This window comes from Sinohyriopsis cumingii, chromosome 5, assembly GCF_028554795.1.
Source record: "Sinohyriopsis cumingii isolate HCF-2022 chromosome 5, ASM2855479v2, whole genome shotgun sequence".
NCBI classification, from domain to species: domain Eukaryota; kingdom Metazoa; phylum Mollusca; class Bivalvia; order Unionida; family Unionidae; genus Sinohyriopsis; species Sinohyriopsis cumingii.
The window spans coordinates 9,255,014-9,272,304 of record NC_142965.1 but is presented as its reverse complement, the minus strand read 5'-3'; the positions used below and the strand labels follow the sequence as shown (position 1 = coordinate 9,272,304).

Sequence of the window (17,291 nt, the reverse complement as noted above, 5' to 3'; positions counted from 1 at the left end):
TTTAGAATTTCCATTTAGATTTTTTAATGGATTCTTTAAATAACAGCATAACCTATAGAAAGTGTCCTTTAAGACATGTTTCTCTACAATATGCAAATGGAAAAGATACAGGCTGGGTCATCCATGTCTGGCTCTATGCTATCAAAGTAGGGATGTAAACATAGCAAGTCTGGTACTAGGGGTAGAGCATGGTGGGGATGATTCCTACCCAGGTGCTGCATACATCTGAAATAAAAACAACATAGAAGTTTCATTTTTTAATGCTAGCATTATGTGTCAATCTGATCAATCAACAAACATAATGCCATTATTATACAAGTGTTAAATTAGCTGCCATAAAAAACCTTGAGCATACAATGCTGTACGTTGAATGTTCACATGTTTGACATGCTAGTGGTTTATCATTTTTTAGCACAATTTAAAATTTGGAAGACTACTGGTACTTCAAGCCTTTTAAAATTCCAAGAAAAATATTATCCACTGTTTCAGTTTGCATGTTTGTGACTAAATAGTCTTTACAATAAAGATGCATGGGTATACAGTCATCATTTACTTCCAAATAGATGTCTTGTCTTGTGGGTATCTACGAAGGTTGTCCAGGAGCGACACCATGCAGGCATTGAGACAGTCTTTTGTGGCAACCTTCATCTCGCACAGCATGTCCCTCAAATACTCACGACAAGTGTAGGAAAAATCCTACAAGGCAAAATGCATATAATTATAATCTTGGTAAATTATGTGATGACTACAAGGCAAAATGCGAATAATTATATCTCAGTAAATTATGTGACAAATACAAGGCAAAATGCAAATAATCATATCTCAGCAAATTATGCATAGCTGCCATCCTTCCAGATGCACAATTAGTGAAAATAGGGATAAAAAGTTGTGAATTTGGACATGAATTAGTGAAAAATACCATGACCATAACTCCATCCACTCTGACCATCAATACTACACTATATCAAGATCGCAATATAAAACTAAAACACTACATATATGCAGAAATATTTATTTATCAAGACATGATACTGTGGCAGACTTGAACTTCCTCAACTGCTTGATCGTAAATATGTTTTCTAAACAGTTCAGTTGATCTTGGCGACTAAAATTGCTGACAAATTTTCTGCAGCTAATAAGGCCCTAAAGTCTGTCTTATTTTTCCTCACTAGAGAAAATACTCTTTCACTGTCCCTGTTGCTGTGAGGAATACATAGGTGCTGCATCACTTTTGGTTCTTCCACAGGAAAATTTGGAAGCGATGTTCAAGTCCAGGAACATATGTCGGAACAAATGTTTAGCATGGTCTCCAGCTGATAAAGGTAGATTGTGTTCGATAAGAAAACTCACAAATAATGCTTCAGCATTGGTAGCTTGCAGGTCTTCCGCCAGTGGCTTAAAATATTCCAGAGCTGAAATCTGTGAATTCTTAATTTTCCCAACTTCTACGTGTTTTTTGCTACCAATGTGCTTCCTCACATCATCTCTGTGACCGTGCCCAATACTATAATTTGTGGCACACTGAGTGCAAAAAGCATGATGTATATCAATGTTTAATGGCAGAATGCACAGCCAATTTTTGATATATTCCAAATTAAACTTCACTTTTTGAGCAATACATTTCTTTTTCCTTGGTGGTGAAGACATTTTCAAGATCTTACATGCGATGCTGAATGGTAACTCAAATCAGTGTTGATGACGCATATGCGAAGCAAAATTCCAGTTAGGGCCCCAGTTTCTATCAAACCATTTGTAAAAGTATTCTTATACATATAGATTAAAATAGGCTAAAATGCCTGCTACTGGGCCAACTGTACTTACTCGGCTGTAGTTCTACTAATATTGCGACCAGCAGTACTGGTCTGTTTTGGCAACTGCGAATATCACGACTAGCACTTAATGGGAAATCGGTTATTTTATTAAAATTTTTAAATAATTGAGAATTGGAGAATTCGTGAATTTTTTGCTTGCGGTGTGAATCTGTGAATCGCTGAAAAAGTCGTGAAATTCATGCCAAATTTGTGAGGGTTGGCAGCTATGATTATGTGACGACTACAAGGCAAAATGCAAATAATTATATCTCAGGTAATTATGTGACAACTACAAGGCAAAATGTAGATAATTATATCTCTGTAAATTATGTAATGACTACAAGACAAAATGCAAATAATTATATCTCAGGTAATTATGTGACGAATACAACGCAAAATGCAAATAATCATATCTCTGTAAATTATGTGACGATTACAAGGCATCAGTAAATTATTTGACAATTACAAGGCAAAATGCATATAATTATATCTCTGTAAATTATGTGATGACTACAAGGCAAAATGCATATAATTATATTTCAGGTTATTATGTGACAACAACAAGGCAAAATGCACATGTTTATATTTCAGTTAGTTATGTGATGGCAAAAAGAATAAATTACCTAATTAATGTTTACCTTTTCTAAAATATATTGCAATCCTCTATAACTACCTCCAAAAATTAAAAGAGTGTAACCAAGATGTAAGAAAGTGTAACCAAGATGTGAGAATGTGAAACCAAGATGTAAGAGAGAGTAACCAAGATGTAAGCATAACCAAGATGTGAGAGAGTGTAAACATGATGTAAGAGAGAGAGTAACCAAGATGTAAGAGAGCGTAACCAAGATGTGAGAGAGTGTAACCAAGATATGAGAGTTTAACCAAGATGTGAAGAGTGTAACCAAGATATACGAGTAACCAAGATGTGAGAGTGTAACCAAGATGTGTGAGAGTGTAACCAAGATGTAAGAAAGTGTAAACAAGATGTGAGAGTGTAACCAAGATGTAAGAAAGTGTAAACAAGATGTGAGAGTGTAACCAAGATGTGAGAGTGTAACCAAGATGTGAGAGTGTAACCATGATGTGAGAGTGTAACCAAGATGTGAGAGTGTAACCAAGATGTGAGAGTGTAACCAAGATGTAAGAGAGAGAGTAACCAAGACGTGAGAGTGTAACCATGATGTGAGAGAGTGTAACCAAGATGTAAGAGAGTAACCAGAATATAAAATTTGTTGGCTGCATGATTAATACTTACTAATATTACTGTTTAATATAAGGAGACAAAAACAGACTAGTTTACAGTTCCAACATCAGGAGGAGATGGTCACAGTTAAAACTACTTCTCTAATAAGAACCATATCTCAGTGATGTTAACAATAAATGATAACACATGAGCAGTACTCAGGTACAGGTTTAATTTGCATTTTAAAGGCAACACAGTGAAATCATGTTGTGGATGGAGTTTTAAACTGGGAGAATAAATAGACTTCTCTACCACAAATAAACAGATGATTTTGATATAATAATACCATCATTTAATATTTCCAACAGGAAGCACATGAAATACAGACAAAAGAATTCTTTACCTGAAGAACTCCCAGTATAATGTCCAATTGATCCTCCCTCAGTTCCAGGTGCTGACTCAGCTTTTTCAGACTGTTAATTGCGTTTAGCCGTACACTCTCAATCTCATCATTAAACATGTCAATAATGCTGTCCTGGGATAGACGGGCAAAGTTTGCTGACTGGGCAGCAAGTTCACATAGAGAATCCAGAGCAGTGTTTCTGACCTCTAGAAGAAAAAAAGAAAAAACATTAACTAATTTATAAGCTTTGAATATTCCAGGAAGATCAACAAATCTTAAATCTGTTTTTTTAACAAAAATTCCAGAGAAAACTTTACTTAATATGCTGTACCTGCAAATTCATCCTCTAATCCATGTACAAAAGCTCCACAGGCCCCTATGTTCATTAGACTGATGTTTTCTGGGTCAACATCTTCCTTAGGGGCATCATCTGCCCACTTCTGTCCTGTGGCCCACTCTCCACTTTGAAAGTGTTCCTTAGCTCTCTCATGGGCACTTCTTTTCCTCTGTAAAAACATCAAATAAAATATATGAAATACAAGAAAAAAAATCACAAATACTAATTATTTACTAATACAAATTATAAACATTAAGTCTCTCTCAATGATAAACTATCTAAGGATCCAAAATGCTTCAGGGTATATTTTTCCTCCAATGATAAATTTCTCAAATACACTGCCTCATTATATTAGGTCGGGAGTACATCCATCACCTTAAAAATCCAGACCTTCATGTACCAAACTCAGGAGCAATCAGCCACATCTTTCGACTTGTTTTAAAAGTGCTAAAAAGTCATCTGTTTGCCAGGACAAAGTCAGACTAATTCCACTCATAGCTGGTCATACCAAGACAAGTCAGACTAATCCCACTCATACCTACTCATACCTAGACAAAATAAGACTAATTCCACTTGAAGCTGGTCTTACCTAGACAAAGTCTGACTAATTCCATCTGAAGCTGGTCTCGGATAGACAAAGTCTAACTAATTCCGCTTAAAGCTGGTCTTGCCTAGACAAAGTCTAACTAATTCCACTTGAAGCTGGTCTTGCCTAAACAAAGTCAGACTAATTCCACTTGAAGCTGGTCTTGCCTAGACAAAGTCTGACTACTAGACAAAGGCAGACTAATTCCACTTGAAGCTGGTCTTGCCTAGACAAAGTCTAACTAATTCCACTCATACCTAAAAAAGGTCAGACTAATTCCACTTGAAGCTGGTCTTGCCTAGACAAAGTCTGACTAATTGCACTTGTACCTGGTCAGTATGCTCTTTATGAGACCTCACAAATACCCAAAGGCACCTACTTTTTGTCCATTCATCAGTTGAGTAATTTCCTTAAGTTTTCTCACCTCAGAGACATTTTCTCCAATTAATCTCAGCTCAACTGTCATCACAGATGAATATCTTGCACTTCGCTGTCTAACTATGTTGTACAATAAGCTAACTGGCACCATTTGACTGCCTGATGGTATACTGTACTTAAAGTTCAACTCAGTACTTGACTGTTATGCAAGTTATATCAGAAAATTTCAAGTAGGTGATAATTTTTCTTCCATGTAAAATAATTTCTGCATTTCTCTCTGGCATTTATCTTGAATCACAGCAGGCAATTGTCTTGCTTCTCTAATTATAGGTAACAACAACTTTGGGAAGGCTTTAATTATGTGGGGTGCAAGCATTCAGGCTAGCTTGGAATAATCACTCTAATGGTGCTAATGGTATCGATCACAATTCAAACCATACAGGCAATATGTATTCACCCTCGTTTAAGCAAAGATGGGTAAGTGTCACAGTCAAGAAGAAGACACGATCAGTTTTAATTCTGATTCTACCTCCAACACCAATTTGCTTATGTCTGAATATCTGCATTGAAAAGATTGCCCATTCTGAAGAATGGGTGTGTGATTAGGATTTTTAACGTAGCTTTAAAACATTTTCAGTCATATCACTATGATCTCTGCAGTGTGGCAGTTTATAGTGATGTCTAGCACTGAGGCATCATGCCGCAGACATGTACCATGATGTCCCACCCAATCACATTATCCTGATACCAGACCAACCAGTCCTAACACTAACCTCTTAATGCTGAACACCTAGCGAGGCAGCTGTTAGTACCATTTTTGTAAGTCTTTGGTATGACTCAGCCGGGAATCAAACCCACAACCTCCTGGTGAACGCTCTAACCACTAGACCACCAGAACAGTCCGAAAAGTTGTAAAAATGAACCATAAAAAAGTGACAATGGTATAGAAATCCATGCAACAAAGTTTTAGCTTATAAAAACATCAAGAAATTCAACAGTGCTTGCTGTACAACAATGTTATAATGGTATATAGACAATAAAAAGTGCTAAATTTAGTAAATAAGTCCATAAGATGGACAAATAAGCAAAAAGATGGATGGAAAACAAAGACTAAGAAACCCATGTTTAAAGCAAGGGTAATCCAACAAAACAATATCAATTTCAACATGTATATCAAGATGTTATTAAACTGTATTCAATTAACATAATCATCATCAAACCTTTAACTCAACAGGTAATTGGGGCACCACAATTGACTTTACAAGCAATTCTCTCCATCTTTCCCTGTTCTCTACTGCCCTTTGGAAATCTCTAAATCCCATGCCTGTATACTCCTCAATGTTGTCTTCCCACCTCTTTTTCTGTCTGCCTCTTCTTCTGTACCCTCGCACTGTGCCTTGCAAGATTGTATTTGCCAGTCCAGATGATCTTCAGACATGACTGTACCGTTCAGTTTGCGCCCTTTTACAGTGGTCAAGAGGTCTTCATAGGATCCGATGGTTCGTTGGATTCTCTTGTGGACTTCTTCATTGGTTACATGGTCAATGTATGCGATGCCCAAGATCTTGTGGTAGCATCTCATTTCGAAGGGTTAAACCATTCCCTGTAGATCTGATGTGAGCATCCATGTTTCACAAGCATACAGAAAGATGAATATGACAATCAAGTGCATCAGCCTTATTTTGGAACCAAAAGCAATGTTGGTATCATTCCATATTGGTCTCAACCTTATTGCTGCTGTTGTCTGGGCAATCCTGTAAAGTAGTTCTGGTTTGGAGCCCTCATCTGTGATAACTGATCCCAAGTACTTGAACCTTGTGACTCTTTCCAGTTTCTGTCCACTGACCTTTATTTCTGCACTGATTGGTGTTGTTTGTCATCAGTTTTTTTTTCTTCAGCCCTCATCTCGATTTCGTATGCTGTGGAGGTTGTGTATCTGCGTTCAACCAAGTCAGCCAGTTCTTTTTCATCTCCTGCTAAAACATCAATATCATCTGAAAAGCGAAGGTTGGTGATTGTTCTTTCTTCGATGCTGACAATTCCCTTCTGGTCATGCAAAGCATCCTCCATCATCCTTTCCAGGAAAATGTTGAAGAGTGTAGGTAACAGTATACATCCCTGTCTGACTCCAACTGTTGTTTGAAACCAATCTCCTCTGCTGCCATTGATGAAGACAGCACTGGTGGCTTTGTCATAGAGGTGTTCAACAACCTGCACCATGTCTGAGCTGATGTTCTACTTCCTCATAGTTGCCCATAAGGCCACATGCCATACCCTATCAAAGGCATTTTTGATATCTATAAAGACATAGCATAGATTCTGCTGATGCTGAAGGTATTTCTCGCAAAGGAGTCTGAGATTGAAGATTTGTTCTGTGGTGCTCCTTCCTGCTCAGAAGCCTATCTGCTCTTCAGCAATAAGTTCCTCTGCTTGAGGCTTTAGTCTGTTGAGAATTTTCTTCAGCATGACTTTGATGGGGTGACTGATCAGTTTGATGGTTCTGTAGTCTTGGCCTAGGTGTAGGTTTCCTTTCTTGGGAAGCACGATGACCAAGGACCGAGTCCATGTGGTGGGCCATTCTCCTGTCTGCCATATCTCGTTGCCAATTGTTGTCAGGACTGTGACTATCTCTTCTCCTCCTGCTTGAATGGGCTCTGCTGGTATGTTGTCAATGCCAGCTGACTTTCATTTCTTTAGTAACCTAACTGCAATTTCTACTTCTTCACAAAGAACGGGGTTATCATCAATTTCTTCATCCTGAGGGCAATTTAGTACTGCTGGATCTCCTTGGGTCTTATGACTACAATCCTGAGCAGTATTTTGTCCATCACTTGAGGTTCTCTTGATCTTCTGTGAGGCATTTTCCTGATTTGTCTTGGATGGTGGTAATTTTAACAATTTAGCAATTAAACTGAAAACTGTCAGTCATATGGATTGATTTCCTGATTTGTCTTGGATGGTGGTAGTTTTAACAACTATTAAACTGAAAACTGTCAGTCATATGGATTGATTTCCTGATTTGTCTTGGATGGTGGTAGTTTTAACAATTTAACAATTAAACTGAAAACTGTTAGTCATATGGATTGATTTCCTGATTTGTCTTGGATGGTGGTAATTTTAACAATTTAGCAATTAAACTGAAAACTGTCAGTCATGTGGATTGATTGCCACCCACTGGTGACATGAGGCTACAATTCTTATAATATCTTGGAAGACTCACTTCCAATCGATACTATTATTTTACAATCTAAATTTTATACAGCTGGGAAAGATGCCTTTTGTCATCTTTCTGGAAGGGCTGGATTCGGAAGATATCACAAGTTAATTTCTTATGTTAATGTTATCTTGTAATATATTACATGCAGAAATCAACACTGCCTCAAGAATGAGGTAAAGAAATCATCTTCTCACAATAGTTAAATATTTTCTATAGACTTACCCTCATGTTTGACATCAATTTCTTGTCCAGTGTTTGCTCTAGGAATCTCTCACTGACCATGTGCAAAGACCCCTGTACAAATGAAAATGTCAAGGAAAAAATAAGTATAAGAAATAAGCACATAATAATATTCACAAGCAGCAATTGCAAAGTAATTTTTAAAAGTTATAACATGAATTTTAAACAACAAAAAGTGTTGTATTGGTAGGTTACGAAAGACATCTGAAGTTTAAATTTAAAAATCACCATAAACTGACACAGTCTAATATGCCTTAGAGTGGGAAATGATTTTCCTAAAGCAATATTAGTAACAGTGGGACATGATTTTCCTCAAACAATGTTAATTAGAGTGGGACTTGAATTTCCTTACACAGTATAAATTACAGTGGGACTTAATTTTCAAAGAGATGCGACATTAAACAAAGGAAACCAGTCTATGATGAATGACACAGAAAAATAGAGCTGCTTATAATGTGGAAATCTTGGTCAAATTTGCTCTTGATGGTAGCAAGCATTGTGAAGCTTCCTGATACGTGTGTATTTTGTAATTGCAAGCATTAGTTGACTTCCACAAGATCATTGTTATTTTGTCTGATTCAAAAAGTATTATTTTTTCTAGGGATTGGCAACAGTAAAGAGTTATTATGACTTTGTAAGTGCATACTTATAGTTTCACATGAGCGTGTTTAATGTTGAATGGGACATCAGTACAATCCAGGCTTTTTTATGCTGACATGAAGTAGTTAAAAACATATCTAGCTCCTAATACCAAACACAATTTTGTCATGTGCAGCAAACATTAATCAAAGCAGAATGCAAGAGACAGATCCTGATGATTTTGAGTTTTCTCATGTGTTCTACCATTCATTTGCTCATGGAGTGTTATTCTTACATAACAATACAATGAATTACATGTATTTACAAATTACCTACAAAAAATGAATTACACATATTTACAAATTACCTACAAAAAACATATTATAGAGACAAAAACCTCTGCCTGATTGACAATTGAGATTCAAATGTTTAAGTACATCTGATGTCACAAAGCCCCAATATCAAACCCGCTGGAACCAATCTGATAATGTAAGAATGTAAGATTTACATCCTTAGCAAATGGAGATTGTGATACTAACCAACAAACTGCAGGCTTCAGCTCGAACTTTCATAGAGATGTCATTGACCATGTTGCAGATTTTAGCAAAAGCATCATCTACCAGTCGGATCTGATCACTGCTGTCAGGTAGATTAACTAAGCTGAAATAAAATAAATTGGTGACAAAGTCAAGGATATGTGATGGTATGTGAATATTACTGACATGACTTCTCAGTGTCATCTAAGGAAAAGTCAAGACCAGATCTGACCCAATATGACTGACCTGGAATCAACCTGTAGTGTCTTCAACATTACTATGTTATTTATCTACCATACTGCAGAGACCGGCGTAAGGTTTTGTTTCATTTCCATATATACATGCCACATGCTTTGTCTAGCCAAGAAAGCTGTATGGATGACAGTGCATTCAATTATGCTGTATGACTAAGAATATTGTTGTCAATGACACTTGATTTGTTTCTGAGAGTAACTACAACAGCTATTGTACTTCCATGGCTCACCATGGCTACCTTGCTCACCCTGACTTAGTACATGTATTATATGTCATCCTATTATGACAGAATGTATGAAACATTTGGTCAAAATATATTCAAAAATACTGCTTTAATTGCAACTTTGTACATCTGAACCTCTGACCCATGCCCTCAGAGCCCTGGAGTGGAGTCCAAAAATTACACACTTTCTCAGATCATTGCTACATGGGCAATCTATTTACCAGACTGTGTGAATTTAAATATAGAAATTTTAGAATGAGATGGAGTTACAGGCAGCTGGGTAATGTATAGACACTAACAATCACAATACTCCCCAAAGTTTAGCAATGAGAAGTCTTTGGCCTTCAGTGAAAATTATCGAAGCATTGTTGTTATTGATGTTTTACTGGCTGGTGGCACAAGCAGCAGCAGTAGCCTAGCTTAAACAAGACCAAGTCAAGCAGTTTAATGGCAGATAACATGCATGACACTCAATAAATAATATTTTATAGCAGGCAAAAAATACCAATCAAACGGATTAAATGATCAACAATGGATGATCAAATTTGGTCATGTACACTAGCCTGACTTTATAACTGAAGAACAAATACACTTGTCCAAACAAACATTCTGGAAAATTATACTAACCCAACTGAGATTTTCACTTGCACCCTGTATTAGACTATTGTGTTTGCTAACCTAAAGTCTCCGATTTCTTGAGCTGTAAACCAGTGTCTAACAAAAAGCTAGTGCCAAATATTGCTTTATACACCAATGATCTACTCTTAAACTTTCTCAAACTGTTTTCTAATAATCAATAAAACAGAAGATTAGTTATTCTAATTTCATGTATAAAAGAATGACGTAGCTTAACGAGAATCCATTTTTGTTTAAAAATTAATAACATCTATCAATACAAAATGTAACATCAAAATATTGAGAATACATATTAACTGGAGGTTTTGTGCAATACGTATTAACACAGGATCAAAGGGATGAATATAACTTATGAGATATTCATAAACATGTTCCTTTTTAATGATCAGTAGCAAATAACAAATTAATTCTAAATATGTATAAACCTAATTCTAATGTTCCAAGTATTTACTTCTCTTTATCTTGTAACAAAGAGAATAAATTCTTTTCTTCTGAAAAATGTCCTGCACAAATTATTTAAAACAATTAATTTTGATGAGCATTTTCTGTCAAACTACATTTTGGGAGGTAAAACTCTGAATAATCCTTTCTTTTCATAATTAGAATTGGAGTTATGTCCCTTCAAAAAAAATGTTGACTAGCCTTATGGCGAAAAGGCATGAAAAACTAAATATAGAAGCGTCTTATTATTAGAAACACAAACTAATGTTGGTAAAAGACAGAAGAGAGCTTGCCACAGACACTATGGGAAGAAATCCCTCTAAGCCAAAAACAGTCTTTAACATTCATTTTTAGTAATAAATAAAGTAGACAATTCTTTTGAAATAACTATTATTATCTAATGTCGCCATGCTGAAGTAGATCATTAAAAGGCAGGAACTTAAAAATATGCACAATAGAGCAAAACCTGAATTAAGCAACCTGTGCTATGAGCAATCAACTGTCACTTTTGACCCAAAACTGCCATGCATGGATCAATTTTACTATAGAAATGCACTGGTATAAATCTCCACCCACTAAGCACAACCTGTGACCATGTTTTTTGGCCAAAATGTGTGTTACAACTTTCTCCAAATGAGTTCATTCCAAAGTTATTGCAAAATCCTGCATTCTCTGTAGCTTTATTGATGATAATGTTATTAATATCCACACATGCCAGTCTGAGATATTTTTTTTAATTGAATGTATGCAATATTTTAACAAAAACTAGGAATAAGAGCAAAAGGTATGTTCAGTAATTATGAGTAATTTTCCTCTTTAAACCCAGCAGAATTTCAATCTTGAGAACTTTCCCTCCTACACAGATTGGTTAGGACAGGCCACCTATCTTGAGTGACCATTGTTAGAGAGTAGACGGGGTGGTCTGTCAAAACAGGTTTTACTGTATCTGTAAAAATGATCCTGTTTTTCATTACCTCTCTGGATATAAGTGGCTGAGAACCCAGACCAACTTGACTGCCACAAGCCTGACCCCCTCATAGTCATCGGTGAGAGCAGCAACTGCCTGCTGGTACAACCCCTGCTCCAACTGCAGCCCACGATGATGTAACTGAAGCTGAAAAAATAAGAATTCAGTCTTTACAATTACCTTTTATTGAGACTACTGGGTTGAAATGTAAATGACCTAGAAAAGATTTGAAATTTAATGCTAGATTCAAACCCCCATGTCCACAGGTGTAACAGTAAAAGTTTCTAATCTCTATCCATTTAAGACAGAATGGACGATATGGACAAAACCCCAAGAATTCCCAAGCTTAAGGTAGATATATAAGGTAATAGTTTTTGCTAGTATTTTCCAATAATCATTAACTATACATCCTGACACTGTTTAGTGCTAAGGAGTGACAATTAGTGATGGGAATCGGTCAGAAATTCATAATCGATAATCGGTTCCACTTAACCAACTGATAATCGATTATAATCGATTACTAAGAGCAAATTTTAATGTTTGTTTGTTATTCAGTTATATCTTTGATCAATAGTTCAAGATGTTAGTAATGTACAGGAGTAATCTCTTTTAATGACATAAATACTTAAACTGATAATAATATTACATTTTTGTCTATTGTGTTGTGTATTATTTTTGTTCTACATCTTTGTTAAATGAACGCAACTTTTTATGGCTGATAAGTCATATGCAACTGAAATACTGCTACAATCCCCCAAAATCCTTTCATTCATATGTGATGTGTCTATAATTATAACTGTAGAAGGACATGTTTTTCTTGTTTGTCATTGTTTACAAATACTACAAATAATGTTGCATTTAAAACTGAAACAAATCATCAAAATGTGCTTAAATTTATTAACTCAACTATTTAACAACTTGATCATGTAATAATGGCTATATGTTCCTAATTACGAAATTTTGAAATATCATATGGTATTTTATTTGTATTTGTGAAGGGAATTAATAAATTAATAAATTTCAGGTCCACTTTAGTGGCTGAGAGTTTTACTAACCTTTGTGTTTTGCATACAACTAAAACGTAGTCTCCCTTTACACAATCGATTATGGAGTTTCACAATCGATTATCTTATTGGTTTGCTCAACTAACTGATGATCAATTATAATCGATAATTGGAACAACACTAGTGACAATATTATAGGTTAAGCAAAAGCAGCTGAGACAACAATTGGGCTTGGTATAGAACCATTCCTTATGGTAGGCTATCAAATGACCACTTTAATGAGACCTTTTTTAAACTGTGAAAATAAATATTTCTGGGCAGTGAAAATTATGACCCAGAAGCTAAGTACTTGGGGGGTAGGGATGAATCCAGGTTCAATGCCAGCCACATGTATTATTTTGTCTTTTTATGCCCAGAAAATGGGTATATGACTAACAGGTGGAGACCTCAGTAGTTTTTAATTTATAACCCTGGGACTCAGTCTGTAGTGATGGAAGTGGACCCTGGAACATAACCCAGAGGGCTCTGTCTTATATGTCTAGACGCTTGAGTCATTCACCAAACAAGTCAATTCTCGGACATGCAAGACTAATAACTCTTGAGTTCATGTGAAATTAATTTAAAATCACCCTAACACTGTAGCTCACTCCCAGGAAAGAGACCTAAATTCTATATGTACTGGAACAATCTACACCCAAAGAACTATCACTGAAACAACTTTCATGTGTCTAGCTCTAACAGTGTAGGATGAATTCATGAATATTACATACATATACATGAATGCTCATACAAATGTACATCTGCATATATTGTATATCAAAATCCCTGTGTTTCTGTGACAAAATGAGGGATAATGCGATATTCTGATGATATTTCCATCCCATGGAGGCAGGTTTTAATGGTGGGTCAAGGACATAACTATATATCTAGCTGTGACACTCTTTGTTAAAAAGTATAAAAATGAAACACATCAGCTTGTGGAGATATGCGTATCCCAATTTCACACTGACTTCTTACCAAAGCTTCAAATGCTGCTGAGCGAACCCTTGGGTCTTGATCATGTGTAAAACCACTGAGTAACGACTGAATTGATGACAGCGAGGAGTCTAAGTCTGAGGAACCAACTTCTGACCTCTGTTGGCAAGGAGATGTCAAAGCACCAATCAGTTGCAGGCAACTACTCCGAACAAGGTGACTGCTGTTTCCTAGATGCTGTTTAAAATGGAAAACAATTATTCATTAATTGTTCCTTAAAATGTCATCATATCAGCACACATTAAAAAAGAATACGCTTTACAAATTTTAAAATGTTGCACAATATTGAAGATATTAAGTTCCTTAAGAATATCCCCAAAGTCCTAACTATCAGTTTTGACAGCAATGAATGCATCTACAGCAGAATTTATACTCACTTTTTATATCAGCATTCACACCTACTTCGCAGTTGGGGATACATGGATATATTTCATCGTGTTGTGCATAGGGAAAGAGAAATATCAATGAATTGCTTGAAGGCACATGTCGTTCATGCATAACATGGTGTAACGTGAAAAATAACCAAGACTGTGGTTTGAAGCAATAAACTCATTTAATAAATTTGTGAAGACCAGAAGAGATGATTTTACCAACAACATGATCATTAACATGCACTTTGACCTCCTGGATGGACTGCCAATAAGAAGAGGGTTAAAAGTGTGAGAATTGACACAACTGGTGCAAATTATAAAAAATCTAACTTCAGTCCTTGCAGTTTCCACAGTAGAAGATGTGATAATTTTATTCGGTGTGAGGGAGCTAAAAACTATTCATGCACTGAAACGATGGATCATACATGCTGTCATGTTGTGGGGAAAATTTGCTGATGCTTCATGCTTCACGTATACATATCTTCTTACAGTTAATTCGTAGTTAAGAGCACCTGGGATAATGTCAATACGTATTATGTAAGATTACAACTACAGACGTGATTCTGGACAAAGATACTGCATGTTCATTGTTTAACCATTATGCAGTGACCCATCCTTGGTACATTCCAAGGGAATTCTACCACCAGGCCAACCAGGTAGAGACACTTCTGTTTGTTTTGCAATCGGTCAGTGATGTCACAACCAGCTTGGAAGCAATCTTGGGCTTTGGTAAACGGAAACCCAAGAGTAACAAGTGCTAAATTACCTTTGGTCAGTTTTGAAAGAGACCAGATAATATAAAAACTGAGAGATTCAAATCTCAATAAGCAGCCGCTAATGTCTGAACCAAATCCATTTTTCAATCAGTACATATGTGAACCTCGCTTACAGTGGATCATACAGAAGTTGAGAGGCACTTGAAATTTCTCTAAATTTGCTTAATAGCATATGACTACTATAACAATGAAATATCTGGGATATAATTTGCGCTTATATAAATTTGCATAAAAAAAAAGATGTTGTTATGGCTCATCGATTTCTAGGTCAATACAAATATTTTCCAGTATCAGCAGCAAGCTAAAATACACTAGGTGAAGCATAAAAAAGTTAAACAATTGAATTCCTGTAGAAACAGCCGTGTAAAGTTTCTCAAACATAACCGTTTTTCTGTTTTATTTGTCCGTCTTGTTTGTGTTTTGTATTTGCCTTTGAAAAAGACTCATTAAAGGGTCGAAAGCACTCAGGCTAGGTAGATACTGGTTTCACACTGTTCATTGTCAGTTTATTGCATATATATATATATATATATATATATATATATATATATGCATGAAGTCAGCTTTAAAAATGTATGCACACTGCATGAATTACATGCTGTAGGAGGGGTACCAGATGACAGAGTGGTACAAGGTGATCATTTTTATAGATCAATGACAACTACAGTGGAACCCTGCTATAACGTGATAATTGGGGTTGCACTGTATGTCCAATTGGGTTAAAAGACTGGGATCGGTTAACATGGGTATGTGAGAAAACTTGACATTAGCTTCCTGGGTGTCAATGATTCTTTCTTGGGTTTTCCTGGGTTCTTCTACCACCAGATATACTGGCCACAGTGTATAGCCCTATCATTTGCTGAAAAATGGCTTTAAACCCAAAACAATAACATGCTGTAGGATGTGAATGAGAATGCTGTAACTGTTAATTTGACCTCGGACATTTTCAACCGTCATTCTCTAGTGAGTATAAGAGTCTCTACTAAACATTTCTAGAGAATATGAAGACCTATCTACCTGGAAAAAAAGTTTGCATAAATATTTTGTATTATTAAACAACTTGCCCAGTTCCAGTAGAAAGTCTTCCGCTGTGTAAGACATTCATCAATTCAAACTACCCAAAACCTGAACCAAAACTTCTGTTCCCATAGGACTTAAAGTTTTCAAATGTCTGTTGTACTATGAAAGAAGCACTGGAATCTGCTACTACCAAAATCCTGGCAAGGTTAATACTTTACCTGTTTGGCCAAACCAATCAATCTCTGATGCAGCTCCTTACAACTGGGACCAGACCGACCAATAGTTGTCAGGGTAGTGACAAGCTTGGCAACCACCTTGTTAGACTCTGTAAGGATAAGAAATATAGTACAAAAACCTTATGCATGTGAAATGAAATACAAGTGCTCAACATGAATAATTATGAAATTCTCTGGAGATGAATGAGGATGGGAGGAAGAAACAAGACAGAAAAATATTTCTCAAAGTAAGATTAGGCATAATGGCTTAATATATATTCCAGATTAATCGTAATTAGTAAAATGATTTAAATACCAGAAAGGTTTCCAGTATACCTAAGCATAATTGGAAAAACCAACCATACTATATGTTAAATGTTCATAGGGTATAACCCATTATGTACTGAAAAACCTGCTGCAAAGCATGATTCTATATATGAGATCTTTGAGTACTTAAACCCAAGTCACCCCTGTCCAATCTAACAGCAAATAACTAGCTTTGGTGCTTGTCTGGTGTACATATTTAGAAATTACTGCATGTGTCCAGATTTGTATTATATGGAAGGTCTTGCATTACAACATACAATGTCTATTATGAAGAAGGTCTTGCATTACAACATACTATGTCTTTTATATGGAAGGTCTTGTGTTACAACATACTATGTTTATTATGTGGAAGGTCTTGTATTACAACCTCTTATGTCTATTATGTGGAAGGTCTTGTATTACAACATACTATGTATATTATGTGGAAGGTCTTGTGTTACAACATACTATGTCTATTATGTGGAAGGTCTTGTTTGTGTTACAACATAGTATGTCTATTATGTGGAAGGTCTTGTATTACAACATACTATGTCTATTATGTCTCTTATGAAGAAGGTCTTGTATTACAACTTATTATGTCTATTATGTGGAAGGTCTTGTATTACAACATACTATGTATATTATGTAGAAGGTCTTGTATTACAACATACTATGTCTATTAAATGGAAGGTCTTGTGTTACAACATACTATGTCTATTATGTGGAAGGTCTTGTTTGTGTTACAACATACTATGTCTATTATGTGGAAGGT

The 17,291-nt window shown here is 35.8% G+C and overlaps 1 protein-coding gene across 3 annotated transcripts in view; it reads right to left on the bottom strand.

Moving 5' to 3' along the window:
* The window catches only part of LOC149798608 (integrator complex subunit 4-like), a 61,839-nt gene that overhangs the window by 28,637 nt on the left and 15,911 nt on the right, over positions 1 to 17,291 (bottom strand). For all 3 annotated transcript variants that reach the window (XM_089957438.1, XM_089957436.1, XM_089957437.1), the window contains exons 3-11: positions 16,217 to 16,323; positions 13,814 to 14,008; positions 11,800 to 11,939; positions 9,274 to 9,394; positions 8,138 to 8,209; positions 3,729 to 3,903; positions 3,398 to 3,603; positions 554 to 696; positions 110 to 225 (exon numbers count right to left, since the gene is read on the bottom strand). In XM_089957438.1, coding sequence (XP_089813564.1) covers positions 110 to 225; positions 554 to 696; positions 3,398 to 3,603; positions 3,729 to 3,903; positions 8,138 to 8,209; positions 9,274 to 9,394; positions 11,800 to 11,939; positions 13,814 to 14,008; positions 16,217 to 16,323 — 1,275 coding nt within the window. The remainder of the gene's footprint in view (positions 1 to 109; positions 226 to 553; positions 697 to 3,397; positions 3,604 to 3,728; positions 3,904 to 8,137; positions 8,210 to 9,273; positions 9,395 to 11,799; positions 11,940 to 13,813; positions 14,009 to 16,216; positions 16,324 to 17,291) is intronic.